The sequence below is a fragment of the Orbicella franksi genome, chromosome 5 (assembly GCF_964199315.1).
Source record: "Orbicella franksi chromosome 5, jaOrbFran1.1, whole genome shotgun sequence".
In the NCBI taxonomy this organism is placed as follows: Eukaryota; Metazoa; Cnidaria; class Anthozoa; order Scleractinia; family Merulinidae; genus Orbicella; species Orbicella franksi.
The window spans coordinates 13,492,460-13,520,442 of record NC_138149.1 but is presented as its reverse complement, the minus strand read 5'-3'; the positions used below and the strand labels follow the sequence as shown (position 1 = coordinate 13,520,442).

Genomic DNA, 27,983 nt, shown 5'->3' with positions numbered 1-27,983 from the left:
AATATTTAAGTTCAAGTACTTTCATTGTCCAATGAAGTCTCTACAAGTTACAACAACTCAGAACAAGGTCGCTTCCATACTATAATTCGTAAGTTCAAGTACCTTCGAATTCATATGTCCAAAGAAGCTAGTGTGAGTTTCTACATGCGAATTTCTTTGTGAACAGTTATATCAGTATTCCTGATATCACCAGAGCTGATTCCACTTTTGAGAGAAACATACTTGAGACTTATTAGCTTCCTTGCTGTAACCTCTAGTATCTGTGTTGCTGTGAGTGGTGTTAGGGTCTTGGACTGAGCCTTGAACTTGTCTTTCAACATTTTAACCAGCTCCTCCCGTTCTGGAATTCTTCCGGTAACTGCCTTTATTATCACCATTGCCGACTTTTTGTTTTTCTTCATGTGCACATTCGCAGAAGCAGATGCAGCTGATGATTCGTCAAAGGCTTCATCTGGGTCATTTTCTACTATCACAGTATCAGTTTCTGAGCAGTCATCTTCCTCCTAAATGCACAAAATATAGCTATTATTAAATAATCTTGCTAATGAGAGATTTGCTTTATAGTTACTCCACACTAACTTATTTTATTATCAGTTCATTTAGTGTCTAAGCTGACGGATAATGGATTTCTGGAAAGGGGATTTAAAAACTTTGACATCTTTCTTTGTAGTCAAGGTTGTGCAACAGATGGCGAGATGACATGACCATAAAATGCAAAAAGAATGAAAACAAACAAACAAAAAACACTCCAATGCATACCTCAGAATTATCAGAAGTTACTTTTTCCTTGCAGATAGCCTTTGCCTTATTTTCTTTGGGCTGTTTAACAAAAGACATTATGCAGTACAGCTCATATTAGTTCCTTTCATATTAAATTCATACCTCAAGATCACTCAGCCTTGAAAAATCAAAAGCCCTAGTTTCTAATTTTTGGCATGGCCCAATGACCAAGGACATCTCCAATTTCACTGGCATGCATGTATTTCAGTTTAATTTGTCTCTAAAATGGGAAACTACTCTCAATCTATCATGGTCTATTAAATTTACTTCGACTGTAATCTCTATTTTAAGTGCTACAGTACATGTATAGAAATTATGCTTAGGGACCAGCCATCTTATTATGGGCTTACCATAGATGGAAGCCTAGGAGAAGATGTGAATTCTACCTCACTGCTGGAGCTAGATTCTGATGGTGATGGTGATACTCCAACCTAGAAAAGTGACGACCTGTCAGTAAGATACCAAAGCAATAATGATGGTAGCCTTGACTAACTTATGACTTAGGAACAGGTTTACAACATTGTTAAGTGTTCCAGCAACCAACAAATTCAACTATGTACACTACCACAAGTTCAAAATCAATAACAGTTGGCCATTGGATGATTGTGATTTGGCAATGTTTTATTAATGCCAACCAACCAGCCAACCACATAATTAACTCTTCTGTCAGGTATAAAAGTTTTAATAATAGCCCTGATACCTTTTGCCTGTTTTTATGGAATCTCCGTTGCTCGCTGAAAAAGCTTTTAATATGCTGAGCAATACCATCTCTGGAAAAGCCAGCCTCAGGCAGGGAACACTCATCAGAGATCTTCTTAGCAAACTGCTGAAGTTCAGCTTTTCTGTCTAGTGTGTTGAATTTTGGAAACTTGCCAGTAGAAGTGTTCCAGTGCTCAGAGGCCAGCACTCCAACTTGTTTGCGTTTGTAAACATTAACACAAGAAGTGAAGAAGTTGAAGACGAAACAGACATTTGACCATTAGAGTATATATTGAAATGTATTACCATGAAATAAAACTGCCGTAAATTATTTTTAAAAAGTTACTTGAAGAACGTTATTAAATGGTAACAAGCTTAGTGTATGTAATGCTATGCTTACTGATTAAGTGAACAATGAGGAAATCTTAGCACCCAAGTTTCACCGTTAAAACTCTGCTGTTGTCAGGGACAACAGAGGTAGTTTTCATTGGAAACAATAATTATAATTATTATTAGTGTTACAAATATCTTGATAACACATGCGAAAGAATCTCTGGAAGCTGCAAAAGTCAGAGTACTCAGCGTGTGCTCTTCAAGATTCATAAATGAACTCAAACAAATGCAAAAAATTCCATTGTTCATGTTCCGTAATCACCCTATGAAGGATTTTTGGCTCTACATAATTTCTTCTTTCCCCCCCTCCCCCAGAAAAAAATAAAACAAACAACAACAACAACAAAAAAAAAAACAGTAAAGCCACCTATATTTCTTCTAAAATTTACATAATTTGGTTATAGATTTATTTCTTGAACTGCACCTTACCTTTAGGAATTTCCAATGTCTAATTGCCGAAAAATTGAATATTCTTATCATTCAGCCACTTGCATGCCAGCGTATCAAAACAATTTTATAGCAAACACTGCTCTGCTGTTCCTTTGGATAATGAAAATAACTTTTCAAACACCTTTCATCTCCATACTTGGCAATAAAGTCAAGGTAATCTGAGAATAAAACACTTACTTTGAAAGGTATAAACGCTTCATCTCTGGAGAAAATGAGGCCATATCGCCCATAGAAGGCTTGCTTGGCGGTGTTGGAGCGGTTGTTGTCTTTCCTCGTGGTTGACATTGTGGCATCAGCTTTTCAAACTCTCGGCAGAATAGCAAGGCTTTCCCATAAGTTAAACCAAGTTTCACGAAGATTGCAGAATCTGCCTCTCTTCTCAGGAGATCGGCAATGCCCAAAGGGCAGTTTATTTCTTCTTCTGTATTCAAATAAATGATCGAAAAAGAAGAGTAAGTCAAACTTTACAATTCATTCACACTACGCGTACGAGCTTGGCATTTCACAATCCAAGGTTTACCTTCAAACGCTTTGGCAATTTCTTTGCCGAAGAGCTGTGATAATTTTTGATTTATTTCCTCTGCAGAAGTTAAGCTTACTGTTGTTATATTTTCGGCGTTTATTTTCTGATCACTCATGTTTGAACGAGACCTCCCACACTACAGCTTTTGGAGATAGCTACAAGCCTTGACTGAAGAGAAAAGGAGCGGCAAATTATCAAGCATGGAATTTTTTACTTATTTGGCGGCTTGTGATCGGCCCGTCTTTAGAAAGGTGAAAACTGATTGGCAACAGGTTCCCACCGAAAAAGGGTGGCAGGCGCTCAGGCAGGCGTGGGCGGCGATGCTGAGCCCACTGTGTTATTTAAACAGCATATACACCTTTAGAAAAAAGTAACATAGCGGCAAATGTGGAAAGTAGCAGAAGAAATGATCCGATTTGGACAAGAAGTAGCATCACATCGTGCTGTTGCAGCGATAAATCATATCGGCATGTTCACTGTCCTTGCTCAAGCTGCAATGGACGAGCAGTGGATAGAGGTACCGAACTTAGGCACTGGAAAGAAAGCCAAGTTGTTTCCAAAAGTCGGTCCGAATTGGATGAGTTTCGGGAACCTGTGCCTGGATGTAGTTTTACTGAAAGTGACCTCTCGGATCAGGAACAACAGATGGATGAAGATACTGAGGGTATGCAATTTGATGTAGATGAAGATGAAAGCCGTGGCAGCTTTCCGAGAGCAAGAATGATAGAACAATGTACTACTGGCAAACCTGAAGAAAGGGAGCCCAACCCTTTGAGAAAATTAATGCTTAATGCCGTTCTAGACGCTCTTAGGATTGTGAAGGAAAGTGGATCATCTTGCCAAACATTCAAGGAAATTTTAAATTACGGCAAAACTCTTTTATTAGCCAGCCGTGATAGTGAAAATATAGATCGTGAAATTTTGCTAACCCTTTGGCCAAGAAACTGGAACTCAGTGCAGAAACTGTTAAAAGAGGAAGGATACGAAGATGCCAAATTACTGTTTATTTGCATCTGTCGAAATGAAAAGGAGCAAACGAGAAATGGAAAAACTAGTAAGAAATTTGTTTACAGTGGAAAATATAGTATCCTGGAGAATTAGGATGACCTGTGCATTCATTGTGGCAAAAAAGGCTATCTAAAATATTGCTACCTAGGCATCAGCACAAAAGTGAAGAACTGGTATAAAAGTTTTGACATGTGCAGAAAAATGCTGTCCCATTGGAATGCATGTGATAAGTGGCTTGGCCGCCAAAGCAGCAATCCAGAAAAAGGTGAATTTTGGGATGGTGCGGGATGGCTTGAACTGCAGTGGTTTTGGGACCCTAAGAGGACCTGGACATTACCAGCACTCTGCCCTCACTGTGGATTACCAATTTCATCAGATCAGTTAATCAATTCTCCCAATGGCAAAGATGGAAGTAAAGATGTGGAATGCCCAAACTGTTTTGAAATCTTTGAACACTGTATTAGAGTCACTAATGGATCTCCTTTGAATTTGGCTCTCATAGGCCATTGGGATGGCTGGCAGCCATTTGGGACAAGTTATAGAGGGTGTGGATCACTAGAAGTTAGCATTGCAAACATGACCAAGAATGACAGACAGCATGTAGAAGAGGTATATGTCGTTGGTTTTATTCCTTGCTACCAGGTTCCCAACCTGCCTGAAGCCCTTGACCCATTTCTACAACCTTTACTACAGGACATATCCAAAGGGTTCATTGATGGTTTCACCATTTTTAACTATCCAAGGGAGATAGAGGTAGAAGACTATCAAACTAGCGAAGAGCAGACAGTGCATGTATTACTTCTATGCTGGACAGGAGATCATCCTGGTCAGTGTGAGTGTGGTAAGTTCTTGAACCAAGGAAAGTCTGGATGCAGGAGATGCAAATTGCTTGGTAAAACACTGGAGAACAGTACAAACACACATGTATATTATGGAGAAAACCACTTCCACTTTAGATATCCTTGGGAGGAAAGATCTATTGAATCTTCTATTGAGGACATGTTTGACATAGACTGTGTAACGAGAGTAAGTGTTCACAAACCAATGTCATCTGCCAAAGGCTTTACTGGCATAAGTATTCTTCATAAATACCTTTACCCACTCTATGGCTTTGACATCCTAAAGCACATGGTATTTGATGTATTTCACACTATTTGCCCCAATGTTGTGAAAAATCAGTTAGAAAGAATTCTAGAACTAAACCTCATTGATCCCTCATATTTGGATGATCAAGTTGAGAATTTCCCTTGGACACAAGAGCTTAAAGCTGGAAGAATTCCTTGATCACTTGCATAATGTAAAGGAGTACATGTTGGACAGTGGAAAGCTGAAGGACTTCAGAAGTTTTCCTTTCCTATGGCCGACTGTATATTTATGGGCAAGCTGGCTGACAGGCATGAATTGGAAATTGCATCACTTGTTTCAAGGCTTACGGAACTCCATTTTTGTAGTGGCAGAAAGTCGTGGAATGATGACATGATTGAACTGCACAGAAAGTTGGCATGGCGGCTCAACATTCAGATTGAAGAAATTCACGGATTACAAATGTGCACAATATCAGTGCATAATTTGACTCAAATACATGAAGACATCATCAACTTTTCATCTCCTGACAACTACTGGTGTGCAGTATATGAGAGGGCTGTAAAACAATATGTTAAAAAGTCACATAACTGCAAAGAAATTGAAGCAACATTTGCTCAGTCAGAGTCCAGATCGGAATTTTTAAAGCCACTGCAAGCTGCTGATCAGAGGAAGGATGGAAAAGTTGACTTAGTTATGGTGAATGTGTAGTGCTTTTATTTATACGATCCTTCAATAAAGGGGGGTGGGGGGGGGATTAGGGGGATTCTTTAAAACTGCATTGTTTGAAATGCATTTCAAATGTGTTTTAATTTGTTTGAAATGCATTTCAAATTGGTTTCAAATGTTATAATTATGATATTCCATAACATATGGTATTCCATAACTTATCACAGTACATATTGTGCGAAAGTACAAAACGTACAGTCAAACTGGAAAACCATATTGTTAAGTCTTGTGGTTTTATATTGTATATGATTGCTTGTGACACAATAAGCATTCCAGGATGATTTGAGGCTTTCTGGTTTTCCAGATTATCTTACTATAACATTGGAAAACCGAATCAGCATTGACAGAAGACATTTGTTATGGAGGATATATGAAATTTTGCACATTCCACTTGTTTATTTCATGTTCTTTTGTGGTTATTTTTGTGTTTCAGGGATTTGCCAGTTCAGCTGAAATTGCTCACATGGAGTCACAAAAGAAACCTCAGGATCGAAGATCATTTCTACTGGGTGCAATGTCAAAGGTCAAATCACTGCCCATGAATGAGAAAGTGAAAATAGCAGACGCACTGGATATTTCTGTGAGAGAGGTACCTACAGTTGGCTTTGTTTCGAGGAAAGCTTTCCTGCATGATGTAGGATACCAGGGCTCTGTTGTCTACAAAGGAGAGACTGTTATCGCAGACATCAATGGCCAAGAGACAGTGCTATTGATAAACAACTTTTTCTCTGTAAGATGCGAACAAACAGAACATGCAATGCTGTTGGCATTTGGGCCAAGTTACCCTCCTCTCCCTGCAGAGGATGGAAGTCAAGCAAGGGATTTCTGGAGTGGGTTTATTAAAGTTGTCTTTTTTAAGGTAAGAGAGGTATGTCCCAATCTTTTCTTAGATTTGGGTTCGCCCAGTAAATACCATAAGTTCTTTTCCCAATATTTTCCCATCTTTTGGAAGATCATGTCCCAAATACAAATAAATTTGGGGAAAATTGAGTGGTGTTAACACACCCCAATATTTCCTCAACATAACAGTTTTGATTTGTTTCACGACAAAATATTCCCAATATTTTTCCCAATATTTTCCCACTGAAGGAAAATGATGTCCCATCTCTTTCCCAGAATTGGAAAAAATCCCGTAATTTTCCCAAAATTGAGTTGTGAGAATATTATTGTCTTTTTTTCCCAAAAAAATCCCTCAATGGGAACTAAAAGGCTGTACAGGGTTCCAAAATTTTCCCACATTTGGGAAATGTTTTCCCAGTTTTTCCCCAACTTTTTCCCAAATTTGGGAAAAATAACAGGAATTTCCCGATATGGGAATCTGACATTTTTCCTGTGAATTGTTCTACATGAAACAGTTAAACAGAGCATAGGTGACAAAGCCAGCTTGTTTGTTTCTCAAAGACTTCATCTGGAATTTTGGCACATTTCAGGTGAAATCAGCTAGAGCATTTGTCACACTGTGCCATGTGGTAATCAATATTTGCTTTATCAGTATTATCCCATGGCAAACGGCAAGCACAGTACAACTCAAGAGGTCAATGTCGAGGAAAAGGTTGTTGTTATTCATCGTGGTAGATGCAATAATAAAGTGTATTATCGTTTGTCTCACGATGTAGTCACTTGAGATGTAGATCGCGACGTTTCGACTGCTTACTGCTAGTCTTCTTCAGGCGATAAGGTCGACTGACTGCACGGTATCATTTATATCACAAAGGTCGGCTGTGATTGGTGCATTTCGATCCTCCTATTGTTCCATCATTCCGGCGAGTAGCTGTTTCCTCAGTGGTCCACTGTTGTACCGTTCTCCTGTTGTTGTGTTTCTTGATTGTGGGTATCCATGCGTCAGGAATTTCAATTCCACCGTCCCTGTTGATGTTGTTAGGGTGAAGTCTTATGTGAATAGCTTCCTTGACCCTACGTGTGTACCAGTGAGGATCTCGATCAATAAACTTGACCTCATTCCAGATAGGATAGTGGCCGGTCTCGTAGGTATGTTCAGAAATGGCGGAGGTCTGGGTACGGACGAGTCGTATATCCCTGTCGTGTTCTTTGATCCTCTCCTGCATAGATCTCCCTGTTTCCCCGATGTAGACTTTGCCGCACTCACAGGGAATCCTGTAGACAACACCATCTTGTTTAGCCGGGTTGACGGTGTCCTTTGGTCGCACTAAGTGTGACCGAAGTGTCGTGTCGGACTTAAAAACGGTGCGAATGCCTTGTTGTTCTAGGCAGCGGCAGAGAGACTTCGAAACTCCTTGCACATAAGGTAAAACAGCGGTGGATTTAAATTCTGCGACAGGCTCTCTTCTTGGGGTTGTTTGTGCCTTTGTGATCTTCTGTACAAAAGAGAAGGGATATCCGTTAGAAACAAGTACAGATGACAGATGTTTCTTCTCTTCAGCGATTACTGATGGTTTGGTGACGAGACGTTTAGCCCGGTCGTACAGACACTTCACAATACCGCACTTTACTGACTGAGGGTGGTGTGAATCATACGCTAGGTACTGATCAGTATGTGTTGGTTTCCTGTAGACACTGGTGGTAAGGCGGCCATGAGGTTCTCTGTAAACTGACGTGTCGAGAAAGGCGATCTTGTTGTTGTTCTCGATCTCCATGGTGAAACGGATTGATGGTTGTTGACTGTTCAGGTGTTGCAGGAAGACGTCAACTCTATCCCGATCCAGGATGGTGAAAGTATCATCTACGTAGCGTTTCCAGATCTTAGGCTTGCAAGGTGCGGACTCTATTGCCTGTTCTTCAAATATCTCCATGTAGAGATTAGCAATAACCGCGGATACAGGGTTCCCCATGGCTGTGCCGTCTCATTGTTCGTAAATCGATCCGTTGTACTGGAAGCGCGTAGATCTTAATACGAAATTCAATCACAGCTGACCTTTGTGATATAAAATGATACTGTGCAATCAGTCGACCTTATCGCCTGAAGAAGACTAGCAGTAAGCAGTCGAAACGTTGCAATCTACATCTCAAGTGACTACATCGTGAGACAAACGATAATACACTTTATTATAATTCAAGAGGTATAGACTTTAGCTTGGCTCTGTGCAGAGGTTTGCTCTGAATGTTATCCTGAGGAAAAGATGTCAATTTCCCTTTGAGATGGCAATGAATCTAGTGCTCCCGCAACTTCTCTTGTGTATATGCCACTTTGCTTGGATCTTCATGGTTCAATAAGCTGGTCGCAAAAGCTAAGGAAAGTGGACCACAGTCTGAGCCATTTCTCTGCTGCTGCACAGGCTTTACATTCACTGTAATCTTAGGACCTGTTTCATATATCAGGGAGGCTACTTGCTTCTTGACATATGGTTTCAGACTGCCAGTGAACATACTATCATAAGAATTAACTTCTGGTCCCGGACAACCTATGTTAGAAATGCAGACTCAGTGGTTGTTACCATCATGCAGCACTTGAACGAAATCATTTTGATGAATACAAAATTGAAGATGGACTCGATAGTGGTGTCTTCCAATCCTTCATAATATGGAAATTGCTTGTGTAACAGGTTAGTAGTAGTAACAATCTTTTATTAGGAAGCTCCATCACTAAAAGTGGTTTACATAGAGGTCCTAATACTAGATATATACTATATAATGTTACAGTTAAAATCTATAAATTAGAGCTAAAACCGAAATAAATAAATATTTACAACATATACACTACAGAGATTAAAAAAAATAAAAAATAATAATAATAAATAAATAAATAATTAATTATAAAAAGCAGAAAAAAGACACTTCTTAAAAATTGGCAAACTTGCTGAGTTTCTTACAGTTCTCTGTAACTCATTAAAGTCTTTGAAACAGTGGTACCGTGAACTTTGTTTTCCCCAATTGTATTGGATTTTGGGGAGCTTTATAGTATCTTTATTGCGAGTATTGTAGGAGTGCATATCACTCTTTCTTACAATGTCCAAGGATTGATTAAGTTGGCCATTAGTACACTTGTATGCATATATATATCGATGACATTTTCTACGTTCTTTGAGATTCAGCCATCTCAAGACTGTTAATGCATCAGTGGATGAGGATTGAAGTGATCTATCTAATATCAACTTAGCTGCTTTGTTTTGCAGAATTTGCAATTCTTTCATTAGTGAGGCATTGTCCTTGTCACCCCAGACTAAATCAGCATAATCAAAAATAGGTAGCACTAAACTGTTATAAAAAAGTAACTGGGCATTATAAGGTAAATAATACTTAATCCTACATAAAAGACCAAGGTTCTTATTAACCTTAGATGAAATATACTCAACATGGTCGGACCATGTAAAAGTTGAGGATAATATAACTCCCAAATATTTAAAACTAGTTACAGAATTTATATCAGTGTCAAAAATAGATAATGAGAAAGAGGAAATACCAGCAAGTTTCCTATTACTGCCTATAATCATGGATTTTGTCTTAGTAAGATTCAAAGTTAGCTTATTCCCATGTAGCCACTGAGCAACTTTCAAGAGATCATCATTCAGTGCCTCTTCTAACAGGTGTGGCTCCTTAGCAAAGTAGTACAGGACCGTGTCATCAGCATACAAAGTCACCTTGCAATTCTTTATAGCCAGAGGAAGATCATTAATATAAACCAAGAAGAGAAGCGGTCCCAGAATACTCCCCTGTGGCACCCCAAAGGTCATTGGGAGAGGGTCAGACACAGCATCACCACAGGCAGTCTGCTGTTTACGATGACTCAGGTAAGACTTGAACCACTGTAGGGTACTGGGCGAGATGCCGATAGCTGACAACTTAGACAGCAAGATGTTATGGTCAACGGTATCGAATGCCTTGGTCAAATCTAAGAACACTGCACCACACAGATCTCCACTCTCCATATGCAATAGGACCTCATCTGCAAAACTGGTGAGAGCTGAAGTTGTAGACAGCTTGGGACGGAAGCCAAATTGTTCGCTTGAAATGAGGTTATTTGAATTTAGAAAGTCATAGAATTGAGAATGGACGACTTTTTCCAGTATTTTACTCATTGTTGGCAGAATAGAAATTGGGCGATAATTTGACGCATTTGTCCTATCTCCAGTTTTGAAAAGTACAGCCACTTTCGAGCATTTCCATATTTCAGGAAAATTGCCAGTGCGAATAGAGAGATTCAGTAACTTGGTGATCGAAGGACAAATAGCACGCGCACCACACTTTAAAAGTCTCGCACTGATGTTGTCCAAGCCAATAGCTTTATTTGTCTTTAGAGAAAGCAGATGCTTGAGTACTGTTTCCTCATCAACTTCGTAGAGCGAGAAAGACCTGTAATTTCGTGGCCGATCTGACTGGGAACATAGCAGCAGCTGATATTTTATTTGCAAGACTTCTGCCAATGGATGCAAAATAACAGTTGAGCACGGATCCAATAGAGGCTGGAGTGGTGTGTTCAACACCAACCACGATACATTGTGGGCTCGAGGATTTTGTCTTACGCGAAGACACCTCATTCATCGCCTGCCAGATCTTCCCTGAATCCCCTTTTGCCTCTAGAATCAAGTCACAATAATACCTGGATTTTGCTGCCTTGACTTCGCGATTGACCCTATTTACAGGTAGTAGTTGATTCCCATATCTGTCAGCCATTCATTAGACTTAATAATGTGCAACTCCCTGTCATCAAGGTATCTCCTCTTTCTCTTGGGTGTTTCAGCTGAAGAAAACCTACAGTAATTACATCATCTTCATACTGCTTGTTTGCTTTTGTGTGACTGATAGTAGCCATGGGAGCTGGTGGATGTTGACTTATAGGCTGTTTGCTTGCAGGTTGTTGATGGGTAGGATGTTTACTTGCAGGCTGTTGATGGGTAGGCTGTTTACCTGCTGGCTGTTGATGGGTAGGTTGTTTACCTGTTGGCTGTTGATGAGTAGGCTGTTTACTTGCTGGCTGTTGATGGGTAGGGTGTTTACCTGCTGGCTGTTGATGGGTTGGCTGTTTACTCGCAGGTAGTTGATGGGTAGGCTGTTTACTTGCTGGCTGTTGATGGGTAGGCTGTTTACCTTCTGGCTGTTGATGGGTAGTTTGGTTACCTACTGGCTGTTGATGGAAAGGTTGGATACCTGCCGGCTGTTGATGGGTAGAATGTTTACTTGCAGGGTGTTGATGGGTGCGATTTTTACTTGCAGGCTGTTGATGGGTAGGCTGTTTACCTGCTGGCTGTTGATGGGTAGGTTGTTTATCTGCTGGCTGTTGATGGGCAGGCTGTTCACTTGCGGGCTGTTGATGGGGACTTATTGTTGGGACATCTACATGTACCTGAAAGGTCTTCCTTATTGTTTTTGCCCTGGCACCATGGCGTCCAGTGTATTTGTGTTTTTTGCGTTGTTGTTGTTTGGGTATTTGAGGCAGTTTTCTGCGTGGACATTCTTGGTTTTGCAGCTTTCTCTTTTTAGGCTGTGGTTCTCCACCTTCTACTTGTAGACCGCCATCAGAGGGTGCCACCTTCTGGAACCTCTGCTGAATTTCTCAAAGCTCTGCCTTTAAATTCTCCAGGTCATCTCTGTTATCCACAAGGAATGTTAATTGCCTTATCTCACCAAGAATCTCTCGGCAAATACTGCCCATGTCTTTGGGGGAACACCTCTTCTGTGGGAGGTGTGCATATGACAAGTTACATGTAGGTGCTGAGCCAGGTTCCATTTGGATGTTTTGACTGGGTATGGAGGAGTCTAAGGTGTCATCAACAAGTTGATTGCATGGAGGTGGCGTGGGGTTATATGCTGGTTTTCCTATAATGCCTTCGTCCAAGGTAAGCATAGAGGAATTTGTGTAATGCTGGGGCAGTTTCTCCCATCCCCATTCAGGATAATGCCTAAATATAGCAAAGAAGTGCTTGCATGGGAGGTGGTTGCCCACCCAGAATTGGCACTCACAAGAAGGCTCTTGGTCTTCGTTCCCAAATTGTACAAAGTACCATCTTTGGAAGTAATCCTGGCTTTTCACCTTGCAAACACCATCACTCTCTGTGGTTTTGATATGGGAAGGTGGTATGTCTTGTACATAATAGGTTTCGGCCTATTATGAAGATATCTCGGCTACTCCTTTGAGTAGGGACGGTAAAGCGAGTGGCATCTTGTGTTCTTCTCTACATATCTAAAGGTAATAAATTATAGGTTAGTAGACCAAAAAAAAGAAACAATCTTACTAAACTGACTACTGATGATTGAAAATACAACTCAAATAAATTCATGTTCCTTACACATGGCTTGAAAACATGCTTCAAAGTCAACCTTCATGTTTTCTTATTCTTAAAGTTAGAATGCAATGATGCTTGTATTTTGTGTTACTGTTATTGCATTATGTGTGTTCCCTGTTTATCATTTTGCAAATCTAGTAAAGGCTACTTTCATTTTACACCTTAGTTATACTTGTTGACAATGATGTGTTTATTGCTTATCACTATTCCTGTTTCTTTACCAGATACCCGTACCTTGCATTCTTGTCTGGAAGAAAGTCTGTAATGAGTATGGAGAGAAGGCCACTGAGAGAGTTGTACTTCAGATCTTCATTTTGGCGTTCTACACCATTTGTTGTGTGAATGGAGATCTCCTTCCGGAATGCTTTTACCCAGCGCTAGAAAATGAAAGGTTTGAAATGACAACAAAAGTGACATATTAAAGATTTCCAAATCTCCAAAGACAACATAAACCTTGTATTATCTAAGGCCAAGCAAGAGTAAGAACAATAGCAGTTGCTAGTTTCTCTGTACATAACTTACACTGACCTTGTGCTCTTTTAACCAGTGGTTTTCAAAGCACACCTGTAGATTTTGGTTTCCTTCCAGAAATTGGATTTTTTCAAGGAGCGCACTCTTTCCTGGTAAATCTTCTCTGTCTCTCAATTTGCTATAAGCCGAAATTTTGCAAGTACTTCATCTTTGATAGGTGATACTCCATTTGTTGCTTTGGCTGTTCACCTTTCCCAAGCTTGCTCTCTGTGGAAATCACACAGAAAGACTGTACACCCTGCAGTTCAATAATTTAGCATATCTGGCAAATGATTAATAGTTTCAGACCTGCTCTTGTCCAAACTATTGTCTCTCATGTGGACTTGCCAAGAAGTCAGTGCTGTTACTTCTGAGTGACAAGAACCTGAATTTCCTTGGGAAAGAGCTGTTAAGTAGTCATAATCCAACTGGATGATGTTCAGCCTCTAATAAACTATTTTTAGTTACATGTAGTTGCTGGACAGAAATTATATCTACTGCAAGAGAATAGTTAGAGCACAACAATTGTGGGACATATTCTGAAAATGGTATTCCAAGAGCAATTATACCCTACACAGTTTTATAGTTTACATTCTATAATTCTTTAAGGCTCTACAACTCAATACTACCTGGAAATATATCTTCCAAAGCTGTTATCTCCTGTTCACAGTTGTCAGTCATGACGTTTTTTGGGTTCCAACCAGGGTTTTCATTTTGAAGAAGTTGCAAGGCCTCTTTAATGCAATGGGATGTTTCATTTTGCACTACAAATGATCCAGCTACCTGGTAGTCGACATTTGTGCGCACCATGAGGAAAAACAAAGGCAAAGAGTAGCGGGTTGTTTTGTAGATAGCATCCAGTAAACACATGTCATTGCCATATCTTTCCAGGAGTCTATGCTGCCATGCAGTTTGATGGATGAATAGAAGGGTTTGGATATCCTCTTCCTTATCACCTTCCCCAAAATGGGCCTCTCCATATGGGCGGAAGTGGAAGAAGTCCTCTGGGTTAGACGCTTTCCAATGGTGAACTTTTTCAGCCACATTCTCTTGATCAACTTTAGAGAATCTGTGTTTCATGGTTGCCCAGTACATATGGCTTCTTATGTCACTTAGCTTAGGATAATACCTTCGGTTTGAAGGAGGTGGCTGGATGTCATCCTCCGATATTATTTAATTATTTACAAAGACATCAAGGTGTCTCCGCATCTCACAGGTGTCTTTAACTCCCACATTAACCAGCTCATCAATTTTTCTGATAATCCTTTCATCCACAGGCTGAGATAGGCCACTTCCCTGAGTAGAAATGAAAATGTGTGGAGACGTCAGATTACCATAATATTTTTAATTATTAAAAAAATGACTTAATTTTTGGTGTCTAAATTTATGACACACTCACAGAGAACTGTCATAGCTCTAAAAAGAACTTTATTACTAGAAAGAGTGTTGTTTGGAAGGGCCACTAGACGACTTTAATCTGACATATCTTGAGCTGCTTTAGTTCCTTTGGTTAGGGAGTGTCAAGGTGCAAAATCTATGGAATTTTTAAGATTTGTGTTACTGGAAAAGCTCTGACATTTTTGTGACCTCAAAGCTCTTAAGTGTCATGAATTTAAAAAAAACGTGATTGCAGAGTGAATCCACTTTAACCATTGATCTTGTTTTCATGAGAGTAAGATGTAGGCTTTGTTAGTTTTTACAGATTTTGTATGGTGATTTTCGAGATATGTTCGTGACTGCCAAAAGTGAAAGCAACCTGCAATAGCCCAAGATATGACAAAGAGAAGTTGTACTTAGAAATGGCTTGTTATTAGGGTTAATATTATCGATTTCAAATAATTCAAGTACAAAACAATTTTTCTTTTTAAACAAGATTATTGCATGTACAATTGTTAGAACTTCACTTAGCTTATGTTTCAACAATTCCATTTTTGTAATTAGCAAGAATGACCACTGAGTTAGAGAGGAAAGTGCAATGCTGTCAGATTCCTTGTGAACTTGGGAATCAATCGGAACAATAACATGGAAAAATAGTGTTTGGTTGTATTGTTCAATAGGAGTTCCAATTGAAACTAATTAATGTATTGCACTTCTTACCTCTCCTATGAGATGATGTGCATGGTCTGTCTGAGTCGGAAACTCTATGTAAATTCTCCGCTCAGATGTCACATTTCCTTTGGCCATATCTTCCCTCAATCTTTTAGATGCTTTTGACCTCTCATGTTTGCTATCCTTTTCAATCTGCAATCAATAATAATCAATAAATTATTATTATATAGAATACTGAAAACTGAAAAGTATAACTTGCCCAGAAATTATTTTCTAACTAATCTATTTTTACTAATTGTTTATATCATAACAATAATTATGAAAAGATGTTAATTGCTTAAATATTAGTCATATTATTACTTTTATTAACTGCCAAAACAATAATTTTGTAATTTTGTCATGATGGTGGTGATTTATGAAGCTGCTGATGCTTTTTCTGTGTACATTCATTTCGTGATATTTGTAATGGTTATGAGTTGTCATTTTGCATATAATTTAAGAAATTAAATACCTTGTATTGTGGAAATGCAATGACCTCTCGTAATTTTAACCTTGCTGGACAATTGGCTTTTTTTGATGGTTGTGCCAGGAATCGGCTCTTCTTAAATGTGAAGTCTCCATCCTGGACAAAGAGACAAAACAGTAAGGTTTGTGCATGTTTTGAAATATGAACATAAAGTCAAATGTTTGAAACCAGTGATGCTAATTTTGTAATAAATTGTACACACACCTGCTCACGTGGCTGTTTTTGCTTTCTTTTTAGGGCAGCATTTTCTGTCTTTCCCACGCTGGCAGTCAAATATCTTACAGCCCATTATGTAAAATGGCACTCCTGTGAACTTTATTTTTGTGCCATTGACCTCTTTGGGGTCCTCCCAATAAAGTCTGTGACTCCCTTTTCTATAGTCTATACGCAACCAAAACCGCCATTTCAAGGCCAACAAATGCAACATATGATTTTACTTAGAATTCCCACATATTTACAAAAGGAGATCGTAACATAATACAGATAAGGGGTTGTTGACATAAAAAATTGTGTACATCCAAAATCTGTAACTTTCATAGCTGGAGGGGACTTATTTCAAATTTTACCTCATTTACCTAGGCAGAAAGATTAAAAAAATTTAAAATTCCCAAGAGCAAAATTTACTGCTCTGGGCTAACAAATAACTTAAACACTTCAATTACCATCATTCCAAAGTTCTTGTCAGCCTTGTAGCAAGAAAATTTTACAGTGTTTTTTGCTTCAAAACTTGAAATCAACTTTTCAGCATGATCCAGAGAAGGAACATAGCCCAACGGTTGGAAGGTTTCCTCGGAAAAAGAAGTATCTCTAGCTTTTTCTTTCGATTCTTCTTCCAAGTCTTCCATGTTGTGGTGAAGAGATTGAATTTCCCGCATTAGAGCAGGCAGGTCAGCGGAAGAGGGGAGTTAAAGATTAACTTGGTGTGGGACAGGGTGGCGTGACTTGTTTAAAATTTGCCTTTACTTATTTATAAATTTATACACGTATTTTTTCTCTTTTATGGATGTGACTTTCTATTATTTAATATAGATATATTTGTCCCCCAAAAATTATACACTCGCACCCTTATGATTCTCAGTGGATTGGGACCATGTACTGCATGTAATGATACAGTTGAGTTGCATAAAAAACCATACTTCACGTATACATAGAATGTAAAGGACAAATCCGGAGAAAATGATATCTTTATTACTGTGTACTTTCAAATCTAGTCGGCTTTTATTGGGTGCTATCCGTATATATAGGGAGCACGCATATCTTGCTTGTTTTCAGTACATCCTCTCCCTATGTTATGAACTCCCCTAAACGTGAGTTCAACGAAGCAACATCGGGTGAGGTAGTACAGCATTTTCGATGGTGGAGAATCGGTCACTATTCAGCTACTTCATCAACCAAAAAATTCTTGAACTGAACTGAGCTTCCAGCTTTCTTTACGAAAGGAAGACCGTGCTGTACACCGGGGTAACTCCGGGGGTAACTCCACGCAATCGCCGCCATGTTCATTTCCGAAAGAGCAATAGTGTCATCGGAAGGTGACGTCACGAGTACAATCGGAAAATCCCGATCGCTCAGGTCTACTTCACACTATGTTACTCAATGCTTTGTGCCACACCTCATGTATCTTGACGATGATGTAACCTTGTTCTACAGCTTTTATGATTTCTGGGGTGCACCACATTCCCCGGAGACAACGTTCTTCGGGAGTGGGAGGACAGATGCACGACCTGTCTGTCATGTCCTTTAGCATTTAGTCTTTGACGCACATGGCACAAAGAGGAAAGGTCAGTTTTCCACCATGTTGATAGGGGAACACAGAATAGTAAAGAAGAGGAGGTGGATTGATATCGAGCTTGACCATGCCAAAGTAATGATAAATGTTTTGGTCATCGGGATTGGTGATGATGGTGGGATGTCCCACTGGGTACATTTTTGTTTTGTTTACCTATGGATAGAGAGAGGTTACATCTACATGCTTGATTTTCTCTCGCACTGTTTCATCTACCTCATGATACAGGCGCAACGCATTCGTTCTACTACCAAAGAACAGATCTCCGGGGGTTGGGGGGATCTACCAATTTGTAGGAAGCCAGTAACTGTTTTAGGTCGTGGTTGGGCTTGACTTTGTGATCCCAGTCACATTCCCACATGGTCTGCATTAATGGGAATTGGAGCTTTCATTTTCTATTCGGTATTCAATTGTCCATTCACAGTATTGTTGTTGTTGTTCTTGTGGAACCCCACTCAGTATATAACCATTATTTATTGATCAATTAATTATACCATAATCAATGAAACATTGTATTTTTTATTAATATACTTTTCTTCCAGATTGTCAAATCAGTTTGTGTCCATCAAAGTCTTCCACGCCTCGTGGAATCATTGCCTGAAGGCTCAGATGCAAAGGAGCTTTACAAGAATCTTTTGTCGAAGTCGTTTGCAGGGAATAACATAAAGATGTATTAACTATAGTAAGGCAATAAATGTACATGTATGTGGGTATTTCTAGATGAAGTCATGCCATGTAAATTTCATGTTGTGTATTGTAAATTTCTGTTTCTCTTATTTAGACTTAGTAGAAGTAGGTCCACATCAGCTGTATAGTTGCTTATTTTAATCCTACTTATCAAATAAACGTATGTATGTATGTATGTGTATGTACATGTATGTATGTATGTATGGTGAAACACTGGAATCAATATCCACATAAGTTATTAAGCTGACTTGAAAGATAATAAAAGGTTACCATCTTGTTTACAACTTTGATTGTCTTTCCAATGTTAAGTGTAATTGCGCACATCACACAACATCTGTGTCTGACAATGAATAAATGAAGTTTCTAGTTTTGTACCCCTAACCGGTATTACATGTATATATCTTTCTTATTTTTGTGTTTAAGTACTGTTGGGGAGCAGATAGCACAAGGCACCTTTGTCATTGGGACATTGGAGCGTGTTTGGGAGAATTCAAGTCTACAGACTGTGAAGGAGAGGGAAGCTGTAGGGGTGGTATCAAAGATCTGGATTTTTTGACGGGCAAAACTTAATGGTACAGAGTTCCAGAGTTCCTTTTACAAGCAAACTACTACAAGAAATAATTTTACTGCCGTTTATGAAAGACATCGAAAACTTCATTAGGGGTCAATTGAAAAATTTGTTAAGAATCAAGCAAAGTGCACTTCTATGTCCTGTCAGTATGGGGAGTGTTCATGTTATTTAAGTTTCCATTATGTTGCTTTGCTTAAGAAAATGAGAGAGCACCCATCCCAGCTTCCACTGTATGAAGGAATCAAAGTGATTTTAAGCACACCACACGAGTGATTGTGGCAGAGAATCCTATTGCTGTCCCTATATCTTCATTAAAAAGGAAGTGTATGAGGGTTGAGGTTGATGCTGCCCATGTCTATGTTTGTGATCTTCCCAATTCTTTTGAGAATGATTGAGGACCAGCCAATGAGTCCAAGAGATCGTCTACAAAGTGAGCTGCCATGATTGTACATCCGCCTTGTGCTTGCTTACAATGGGTTTAAAAAATCAGAGTTATAACAAATGTTTGATAAAAGTGACTATAAACATGTTTTGTAAGCTGCACATAACCATATCACTTAAGATGATATTTTAAACAGGTGTTTTTGTGCTGTTTAAACTGCTCAGGAACATCATTTTAAAATGTATTTTAAATATACTGATACACTATAGTCATTTTACGAGGCTGGTATGTATAGATATTCACCACCAGCATGTCAAAACTACAAGACTATTTATATACTGTTTTTAAAAAATATTGACGAATTTAGTTTTTAAACTTAAATCCACTTTTACACCTTTTAAAAACCTGTTTTAAACAGGCTGTTTTAAAGCTATTTTAAAATTTTAATTCAAAATAATTTCTAAATATTATATTTAAAAACTATTTTGACTTTTTGCATTGGAAAACTATATTTAAAATGGAAGACCTTTCAGGAGCGCTTTTAAAACAGCGTTTAAGCATACTCTGATTTAAAACTATTTTAAATCAAGGTCAGTAGTTGAGGTCTCAAAATAGTCTTAAAAGATATATTTGAACACTGTTTTGAAATATAATTTAAGCACTCGCCACAATTTGAAATTTTTTGTAAAGTAGCTTTTGAATACATTACGATGGCCTCAAAACAGTGTTTAAATCATCAAAATACATTTTAAGAACTTTAAAATAAGTTTAAAAATAGGGTTGTTTTGGTAAGGGTATAAAACAGGGGCTAAATATATATGACACTCGTGTAAATTTTACGAACTTTGTTGACAAAGCTAAGAATGTAGCTTGAGGTTCTTTTGTTTTCGTTCCCATTTCCTAGACTGCAATATCGTTTTCCTGGGAGACAAAACTTTTGCGTGGATGCCTTCATGAATACGTCCTCGCGATTGTTATACCACAGAAAAGCCACCCACGGAAAATAAGAAACGTGTTATAGAGAATCCTTAATGTCAATTTCCATAAACTTGAACATAAAAAAATATTTTACTATGCCCGTATTTAAGTCAAAAATTATTATTTAAAATGTCCTTTACTTGTGCTTTCGCCCAGCGATATTTGTTGCAAGGAAGAAAATTGAAAGTGTGATATACAAACTGATCGATCTCGCCGTTTTCCGCATTTTGAAAAAGGTATAAATTATTGGCTAATACTGTTAACAGGCTGTTTCTGCAATAATGCTTCATTCAGTTTCGCATCAAATATAATTTCGCCTAACACACTGGCAAGTGTAAGACTTAAACAAGGTTAGAATGAAAACAAATTTGGTTTGATTCCAAATGATTTCCTTGTCACATTAAGAATGATTTTAATATTTCGCCTCGTCAGGGCCAGTCACAAAGTTTCAAAGAGCAGACCCTTTCTGTAAACAAAATAGAGCATTACACTGTAGCAGCGTCCGGAACTTTTAATATAAAGATTCTGGTATGAGAGTTAAAACGTATCATGGTATTTCTACTCACTAGAGCGTCAACTTCAGTAGAAAATAATACTTCGTTGAAATATGTATATCGAAATTGTTTTTTAAAGTTATTTCGTTTTCAGTTTGAGTTAAGTGAGTGTTAAAGTAACGAGGATTAAATCATGCAGTGTGTGTGACATGCATGGCTCTTGGCACTTCCTTTTAAATATTGACGTTGAATGTGTAATTGCGAATAACTGTGAGATTTACGAATAAATTGTGAGAATTTTTCGATAGGTATTTTTACCTGTGTTATAACCAGAACAAGTTAGCCGGCCGGAAAAAATCACTCGTAAATTCGTCTACTTTAAAATGTTTTAACCATGATTTATTACACAGGAGTAATCGGGACTGGATAAGAAAACGTTTTGTGACGAGATGTGTTTGGTACGTGGGTTCTGATTAATTTAAACATTTTGCCCATTAAATTTGCGCATGAATCATAGCACGATTTTGCAAATGGTGCACATCAAAGTGAGATCTCATCTTCATTATAACATATACCGCCGTCCCTCCCGGCGATTTAACGAATACCAAAATAGTTACAGCCGGTTCAATACATACACGTGGGAGGCGCGGTGGCCTCATGGTTAGTGCCCTCGACTCCGGAGCAAGCGGTCCAGTGGCCTGTTTCTCGAAAGCCCCGGGAACTTTACGGGCCTGAAAAGCCATTCTTAGTTAGTTGGTGTTTAAAGACAGGGAGGTGTATACGCCTAAAACTTCTTGTACGGAATGGAACTCCTGTTTATATTTAGAAGATGTTAATAAAACAACTCTGTCATCATAAGGTTTGAGATTTTGCTAAGGCTTTCCGGGTGTGAAAACTTTTGGGGACCTTCGAGAAACGGGCCCCTGGTTCGAGCCCTGGCCGGGGACATTGTGTTGTGTTCTCGGGCAAGACACTACTCTCACGGCGCCTCTCTCCACCCAGGTGTATAAATGGGTACCGCGAATTTAATGCTGGGAGGTAACCCTGCGATGGACTAGCATCCCATCCATGGGGGAGTAGAAATACTCCTAGCCGCTTCATGCTACTGAAATCGGGATAACCTCTGGCCTGGTGGGCCACTTGGCTCGTACGCAGATTCTTCAATACATAGACGAGCGCACTGAACTATACTTTTAAGCGTTTTTTAATAAAATCAGTTATTCCACTCGCGCTTGTTGGATCCATCAAACATTTTCGTTTGATGGTTATAGCCAACTCGGCGATACCCGGCTCGCTGGCTATCTACCATCTTTTATAATCCATCAAATATTTTCGTTTGGTCTAAACGCGTCACTTGAATGAATATTCCCCAGCTAAAAGTGGGGAATATCCGAGTGATATTCCCCAGTTTTCAAAACCGTGCATGTTGCGAAAAAATGTTTGAAGGATAAGAAACACAATAGCCTCCATTTGGCGCGAAAATATGCCCGGATATTTGTCCTTGAACATTATCTGTTCCTCAAAGCTCACAGTTTTCCTCGAGCTAAACTGTTCCCTTCTCGGAACAGATAATGTCCGCGGACTAATATCTGTGCATGTTTGCGCGCCAAATGGAGGCTATTTTTTCTTTTATACCTATTCAACGAGCGCGCGTTGGATATGAGATGGATATATGCCCGGATATTTGTCTTTGAACATTATCTGTTCCTCAAAGCTCGCAGTTTTCCTCGAGCTAAACTGTTCCCTTCTCGGAACAGATAATGTCCGCGGACTAATATCTGTGCATGTTTGCGCGCCAAATGGAGGCTATTTTTTCTTTTATACCTATTCAACGAGCGCGCGTTGGATATGAGATGAGAGATAGCCAACGAGGCGCTTGGTGCCGAGTTGGCTATAACCATCTCATACAACAAGCGCTACTGGAATAATGCTTTTAATAAAAACGCCCCCAAAATATAGAAAAGTAACGTAAAATAAAAATACAAACGCCCCAAACAAGCGCGCGCACGCTTGGCATATTTGTACATCAGCACGGAAAAATTGCTCATAATTGATGATGGCTAAGGAAATGAAAACTATCGAATTGCATTATCCAATGATCCAGTTTTTAAAAATGTTTATTTAGTATATTTAGAGGTGAATATAAGAATTGGACATTCTGATTGGTCGAATAACTCATCATATGACGCTATATTCACCCCGCTAGAGCTTGGTTACTAAGTTCGTCAGCTTTGCCATCTCGGCAAGTAAACATTTGTTCGAAAGATCACTCCAAGTCCAGGATATTTGAAAGGATGGATAATTTTCAAAATGACTGCTGTCGCCCTTTGACAAAAAATTTTTTCAAGAACTCGTATTCAAGGCTTTTAAGAATCGTAAACGATGTGGTTGCGTCGATTGCCAGCAGGTCAGATCGATTGACCGAAATATATTTTTCTTCAAACTAAAGCTACTCATTTTTAGGCGATGATCACAGTTGTGAATGAAGTCAACAACGATAAAACAAAGGATGAATTTACCTTTCTTCGTAGTGTTTCCTCTTTTGTTTTACTGCCGAACTCGATGAGTAAATTGATTGACAATCGATGAAGATGTAAGCTTCTCTATTATTAAAACTACGGCTGCACATGTGTATGCACACGAACAATTACGTCTGTTTTTATGTTTTAGTCCGTTATTTTGTAGTCCTTGATATTCATCTCTGAAAATTATTCGCCTCAGGCTCAGTGAATATTGGTGAATATTCAACAATGCTCACTTCGCCTTTGGCGAATAATTGTTAAATATCCAACGCGCGCTCGTGGAATAATAATTGAATAATGGGCTGTTTCAAGCTGTACGTTTTCATTCAAACAAGGTCATTAAATCGCGCGACCAAAAAGTATGTGTTCTCGTGAATCGGTGCACAGTAAAATAACTTCTTCAAAGTTTTTATTTTAAACAGTTAAGCTTAAAAAGCTTAAAACTATGTACATGGTTGCCGTGTGGAAGTCCTTTTAGCAGTTGTTATTAAGCTGTGCTGTGTTGTTTGGATTGCATTTTGTATAACGGTTCTTTTGTACACAAAAGCAGAAACCCAGTTACTTCGTGATGTCAACTGACGACGTAGTGCTATGGTCGAGACAATAGTGTCCTTCTTTTTCCCCTCTCTTTTATCTTAACCTACGTCGTTTTTTGAAAGTTCAGGGGACATTCATTTGGCAATCGGTCGATAGATCTAGATCTTTGGAAAGAACTTCAAACCCATTTGAAAGAACTTAGCGTATTTTCTTTTTCAAAAACAACAAAACATTTATTGTCACACCAATGCCCGAGTTGTTATTTTTTATTTTTATTTTTGCTCTTCTTTTAACCAAACTGTTAACTGTACATTGTTCCTTAATCTCTCCTGTCCTTCAATTAGACGTAACTAGGATGAAGGGTAACTCGAAAACCTAACGGTTCATTTAGTCTTCAGTCTCTTACAATTGTCACCTTATCTGTAACAAGCTACATATGTTAAATGGACTACAAATGTTTAATATTCACATTTGTATTAAGAAAATCAAGATGTTGTCGCTGTTTTTAACTTCCCTTAGGAAACCTTATTAGTGAGAAAAACTTTTTGCCAACATGATAATTACGCACAAGTCTCACACCCATTTTGTTTTGACAGTTTTGTAGTTTACATTATCAAAATAGCCAAGTCAGGCAACTTCGGTCGGGCCCGATTTTTTGTGTGTGTGTGTGTGTGTTGCCGAGATGTAACGGGGTAAAAATAAGCCGTCGAAGAAAAAAAGTTGCATGCTCGTGAGTGACCATCACCTCACACGTCGTGATAAAACCTACCAATTCAAATAACGAACTTGGAGGCACTTCGGCCACAATTGCGCATAATTATCACAAATATGACAACTTAGTTATTTGATCAGCTGAGTACAAACTGTAACTTATGATGGAAACTTGTCAGCTGTCAAGTTTAAAGTGATTCACGATCTAGAAAAGAGAGTTTGCTCAAAATAGAAAATGTACACAGGAGACTAAAATATGGTCGTTCACGTCGCCTGTTTAAACTGTGTGAGAGCAGCTCTACTTTGTTCACTGCGCCTTATGGATAACCTTAATTTCCCACAAGGAAAACAAACGACCAAAGATAACGAACTTTTTTTAACCAAAAAAAAAAGTCCGTGTATGACTAAAACAAAAAACAAAAAACCGTGAAAAGGGCCAACCAGACGAATGATTACTGAAAACAAAATAATATTGAGCAAAGAATAATCATATAACTGATGTAACTGAACAAATCGTGTTATTTTTTTCCAGTCTTTCATTGATATTTACTCAAAGGATGAGAATTAAAAAGAAATAGATAACATGATCATAAGCAACCATGTTCTTCACGCTTTCGCTATTGGCAAAGCTCTCTAACAGCCTACTAAACAAACAAAGAAATCATAAATAAATAACTGCGTTTATATGTGGTTCGAACTTTCAAGCGTTTAACTGCCACAGTAGTAAATACGCTGCAGCTGAAATGAACGGTATTGGTTAGTACTGTCGTGCGTTGTTGTTTCAGTTTGACTTACCTAAATATTTTAGTTTTGAGTTCGGACTCCTCTTGGAGGGTTAAAGAAAACTTTCAATGTGTGCTCGTTAGCACGTCCTGGCTATCTATTGATATCTGCAGAAGATAACCATGGAGACAGTGCGAATTGTCAAACATCTCAATGTATATTTATTTGGTCATTTTTGTCTTTGATACCGCTAAGAAAAGTACGAGAAACTTCTCAATGCTTGCGGGTTTGAAGTGGTTTGCGCAACGCCGTGATCCCGACTGAAAGAGACAAATTATAGCTACCAAAATATTTCTGGTACGTGAGTGAAGTAATTTAAACCATTTTATTTGCACATGACAAGATTGCACATGAATCAAAGTACGATCTATTGCACGTGAAACCATATACTATGGAAGTAACGATATTACTCCTTGTTGATGAATATGGGCGATAAGAATACGAAAGTATTATCGATATTTCCTCCGCCGGATTTCTCTAGTTAGCAAGCAATTTTTTTTTTTTGCAGATAACGTAATACTTCGGTTGATTGCTGCTTTCTAGGTCAGATATATTAGTCAGGAAACAAGAAACACCGTGCTGCTTATCCGCACAACGCAGAGGGGATAGAAAGCTTAACCGCAACAAGAAGATCATGCTGAAGTCAACAGATATCTTACTTATTATAACATTAGCACTCGAGGCAGCCGTCATTATCATAGGAAACACGTTTACCATTTTTATTTTCTGTACTCAAAGATCGCGCCTAAAGCGAACATGCTTCCTTCTTGTTAACCTCGCAATCGCTGATTTACTTGTGGGGATAGCAGAGCCCATTGTCCTGGGAACCGAGAAGATTCCCAAAATGAAAATGATTCGAGTAGAAGACGAAAAGAGAATCAAAAATCCCTCAACAGTTCAAATCCTTGGTTCGAGTACGTCCGTCATTTTCCTGACTCTCATTTCTCTTGAACGCGTGCACGCTGTGTTGCGGCCACTCCAGCATCATGTTACAAGCACGCGTGTTTACATCTCTACGATCATTTTCTCCTGGACAGCCGGGTTATGCTTGGCTGGGTCAACATTTCTACCGATGCACACAGAGGTGGACAGCGTGTATGTTAGTGTCGCTATTCATTCACTTCTCTTCCTGTGTGTACTAATCATCTGTGCAAGTTATCTCACTATACGTACTCGATTACACTCAGTCACACCACCTGAAATAGAGATTCACAACCAAAGATCAATGGATCAGAATGTACGACTCTCAAGGACGTTTTTTATAGTGGCTGCTGTGTCGCTTGTGTTGTGGTTGCCAGCTATAGCAGTGTACACAACAAAAGAATTTTGCAAAGGTTGTGTTTCACCAATGGTGTTAAGGACTGTGAACTGTTTGCATTTGGCAAATTCCATGATCAATCCATTCGTGTACTGTTTGAGAATGCCTATCTTTAAAAATGCTTTGAAAAAGTACTGTAAAAGACGTTCACGTGCTATTGAACCAGGAACAGTTCATTTTAGCGCGAAAAATAAAACTGTTGTGGCAGCGTGGCTGAGTGGTTAGGGCGGCTGACTTGTAATCCTGTGGTCTCGGGTTCAAATTACGCTCTTACCACTAAGCTAGAGTGGTTTCTCGGTAGACCGAAGTTCAACTTCTGGGTCACGCTTGTAAATAGCCAACTGGTCTGCCACCAGTTGGGATTTTTAAGACTATTAAGTTTAGTTGATATTTCTTTCTTTCAGTTTAAGTGGCATGTCTGTGAACTAGCGAGGTGTAGCTAAGCGCATTGACCACTATAAACAACAACGACAATTATAACAGCAGCATTTTGCATTTACTTCGTACTTGTTTTCTGCGAAAGCCGAAAACTATCGGAAAACAAACAAAGTCACATTAAAGAGTTCCAAAATTTCATTTGAATGGGAACGCAATAATTAATCTTGCACAAATTTCGGAGTTGCAACTGCGTTTATTGACTCTAGCTATAACTACAAGGAATAGACTGTGGAATATACCAGTCACACAGAAAAAAAGGAAAAACTTGACATCGAATTTATTTGCTCCTTAACAAAGCAGCTTGTTTATATACGCTGTATATTAAAAAGTTCGCCTGATGGTTTCATCTTACTAACAAAAGGCCTCAATTTCTGAAGATCAGGCGTACCTTGGAGGTTTACATTAATGTACTTCTGCACGATATTCACAAAAGCCGAATTGAATGCTTTAGCCACCTTATTTGGATCAGACGTCAGCTTATTGTTCTCAACCTGAAGAGTGATGTGCTGTTGTACATTCTTTCCTTTAATGAGCGTGCTCAGATGGTCCCAGTAGATTCTTGGATTGTTAACATTGTCATTAATTGCAGTTTTAAAGAAATTGGGTTTAGCAGATCTGATCAGTTTTATAGTATGTTGTGTTCCTGCTTATTTTGTTCCTGCTTATCTCCAGTCTTCATCAGTTTTCGTCCTACGTGCTTTCTTTAGTAGTTAGAGATAGAGGACCACCCTAATTAAGTTAGTGTTAGCTTGGTGATGTCCTCTGTAAATATTGTTTTTATTATTAATATTCTTCCCTTCAAAGATCAGATAGCCGCTAATGCAGTC

General features: G+C 38.8%; 1 protein-coding gene and 3 pseudogenes across 2 annotated transcripts; 2 read left to right on the top strand and 2 right to left on the bottom strand.

Moving 5' to 3' along the window:
• Nucleotides 1-1,095: 1,095 nt before the first annotated feature.
• On the top strand, nucleotides 1,096-6,574 carry LOC145487775 (uncharacterized; annotated as a pseudogene).
• Nucleotides 6,575-11,079: 4,505 nt separating this feature from the next.
• LOC145486295 (uncharacterized) lies at nucleotides 11,080-13,069 on the bottom strand (annotated as a pseudogene).
• Nucleotides 13,070-13,162: 93 nt separating this feature from the next.
• LOC145486340 (uncharacterized) lies at nucleotides 13,163-16,810 on the bottom strand (annotated as a pseudogene). The gene is made up of 4 exons (XR_014049268.1): nucleotides 15,935-16,810; nucleotides 15,472-15,615; nucleotides 14,004-14,670; nucleotides 13,163-13,633 (listed from the first exon to the last, which is right to left on the bottom strand). The product of XR_014049268.1 is annotated as an uncharacterized LOC145486340 (transcript).
• A 9,224-nt stretch (nucleotides 16,811-26,034) lies between these two features.
• LOC145487774 (sphingosine 1-phosphate receptor 1-like) lies at nucleotides 26,035-26,943 on the top strand. Its single transcript, XM_081466586.1, has one exon. The coding sequence runs from the start codon at nucleotides 26,035-26,037 to the stop codon at nucleotides 26,941-26,943; it is 909 nt and encodes a 302-aa protein (XP_081322712.1).
• Nucleotides 26,944-27,983: the final 1,040 nt, after the last annotated feature.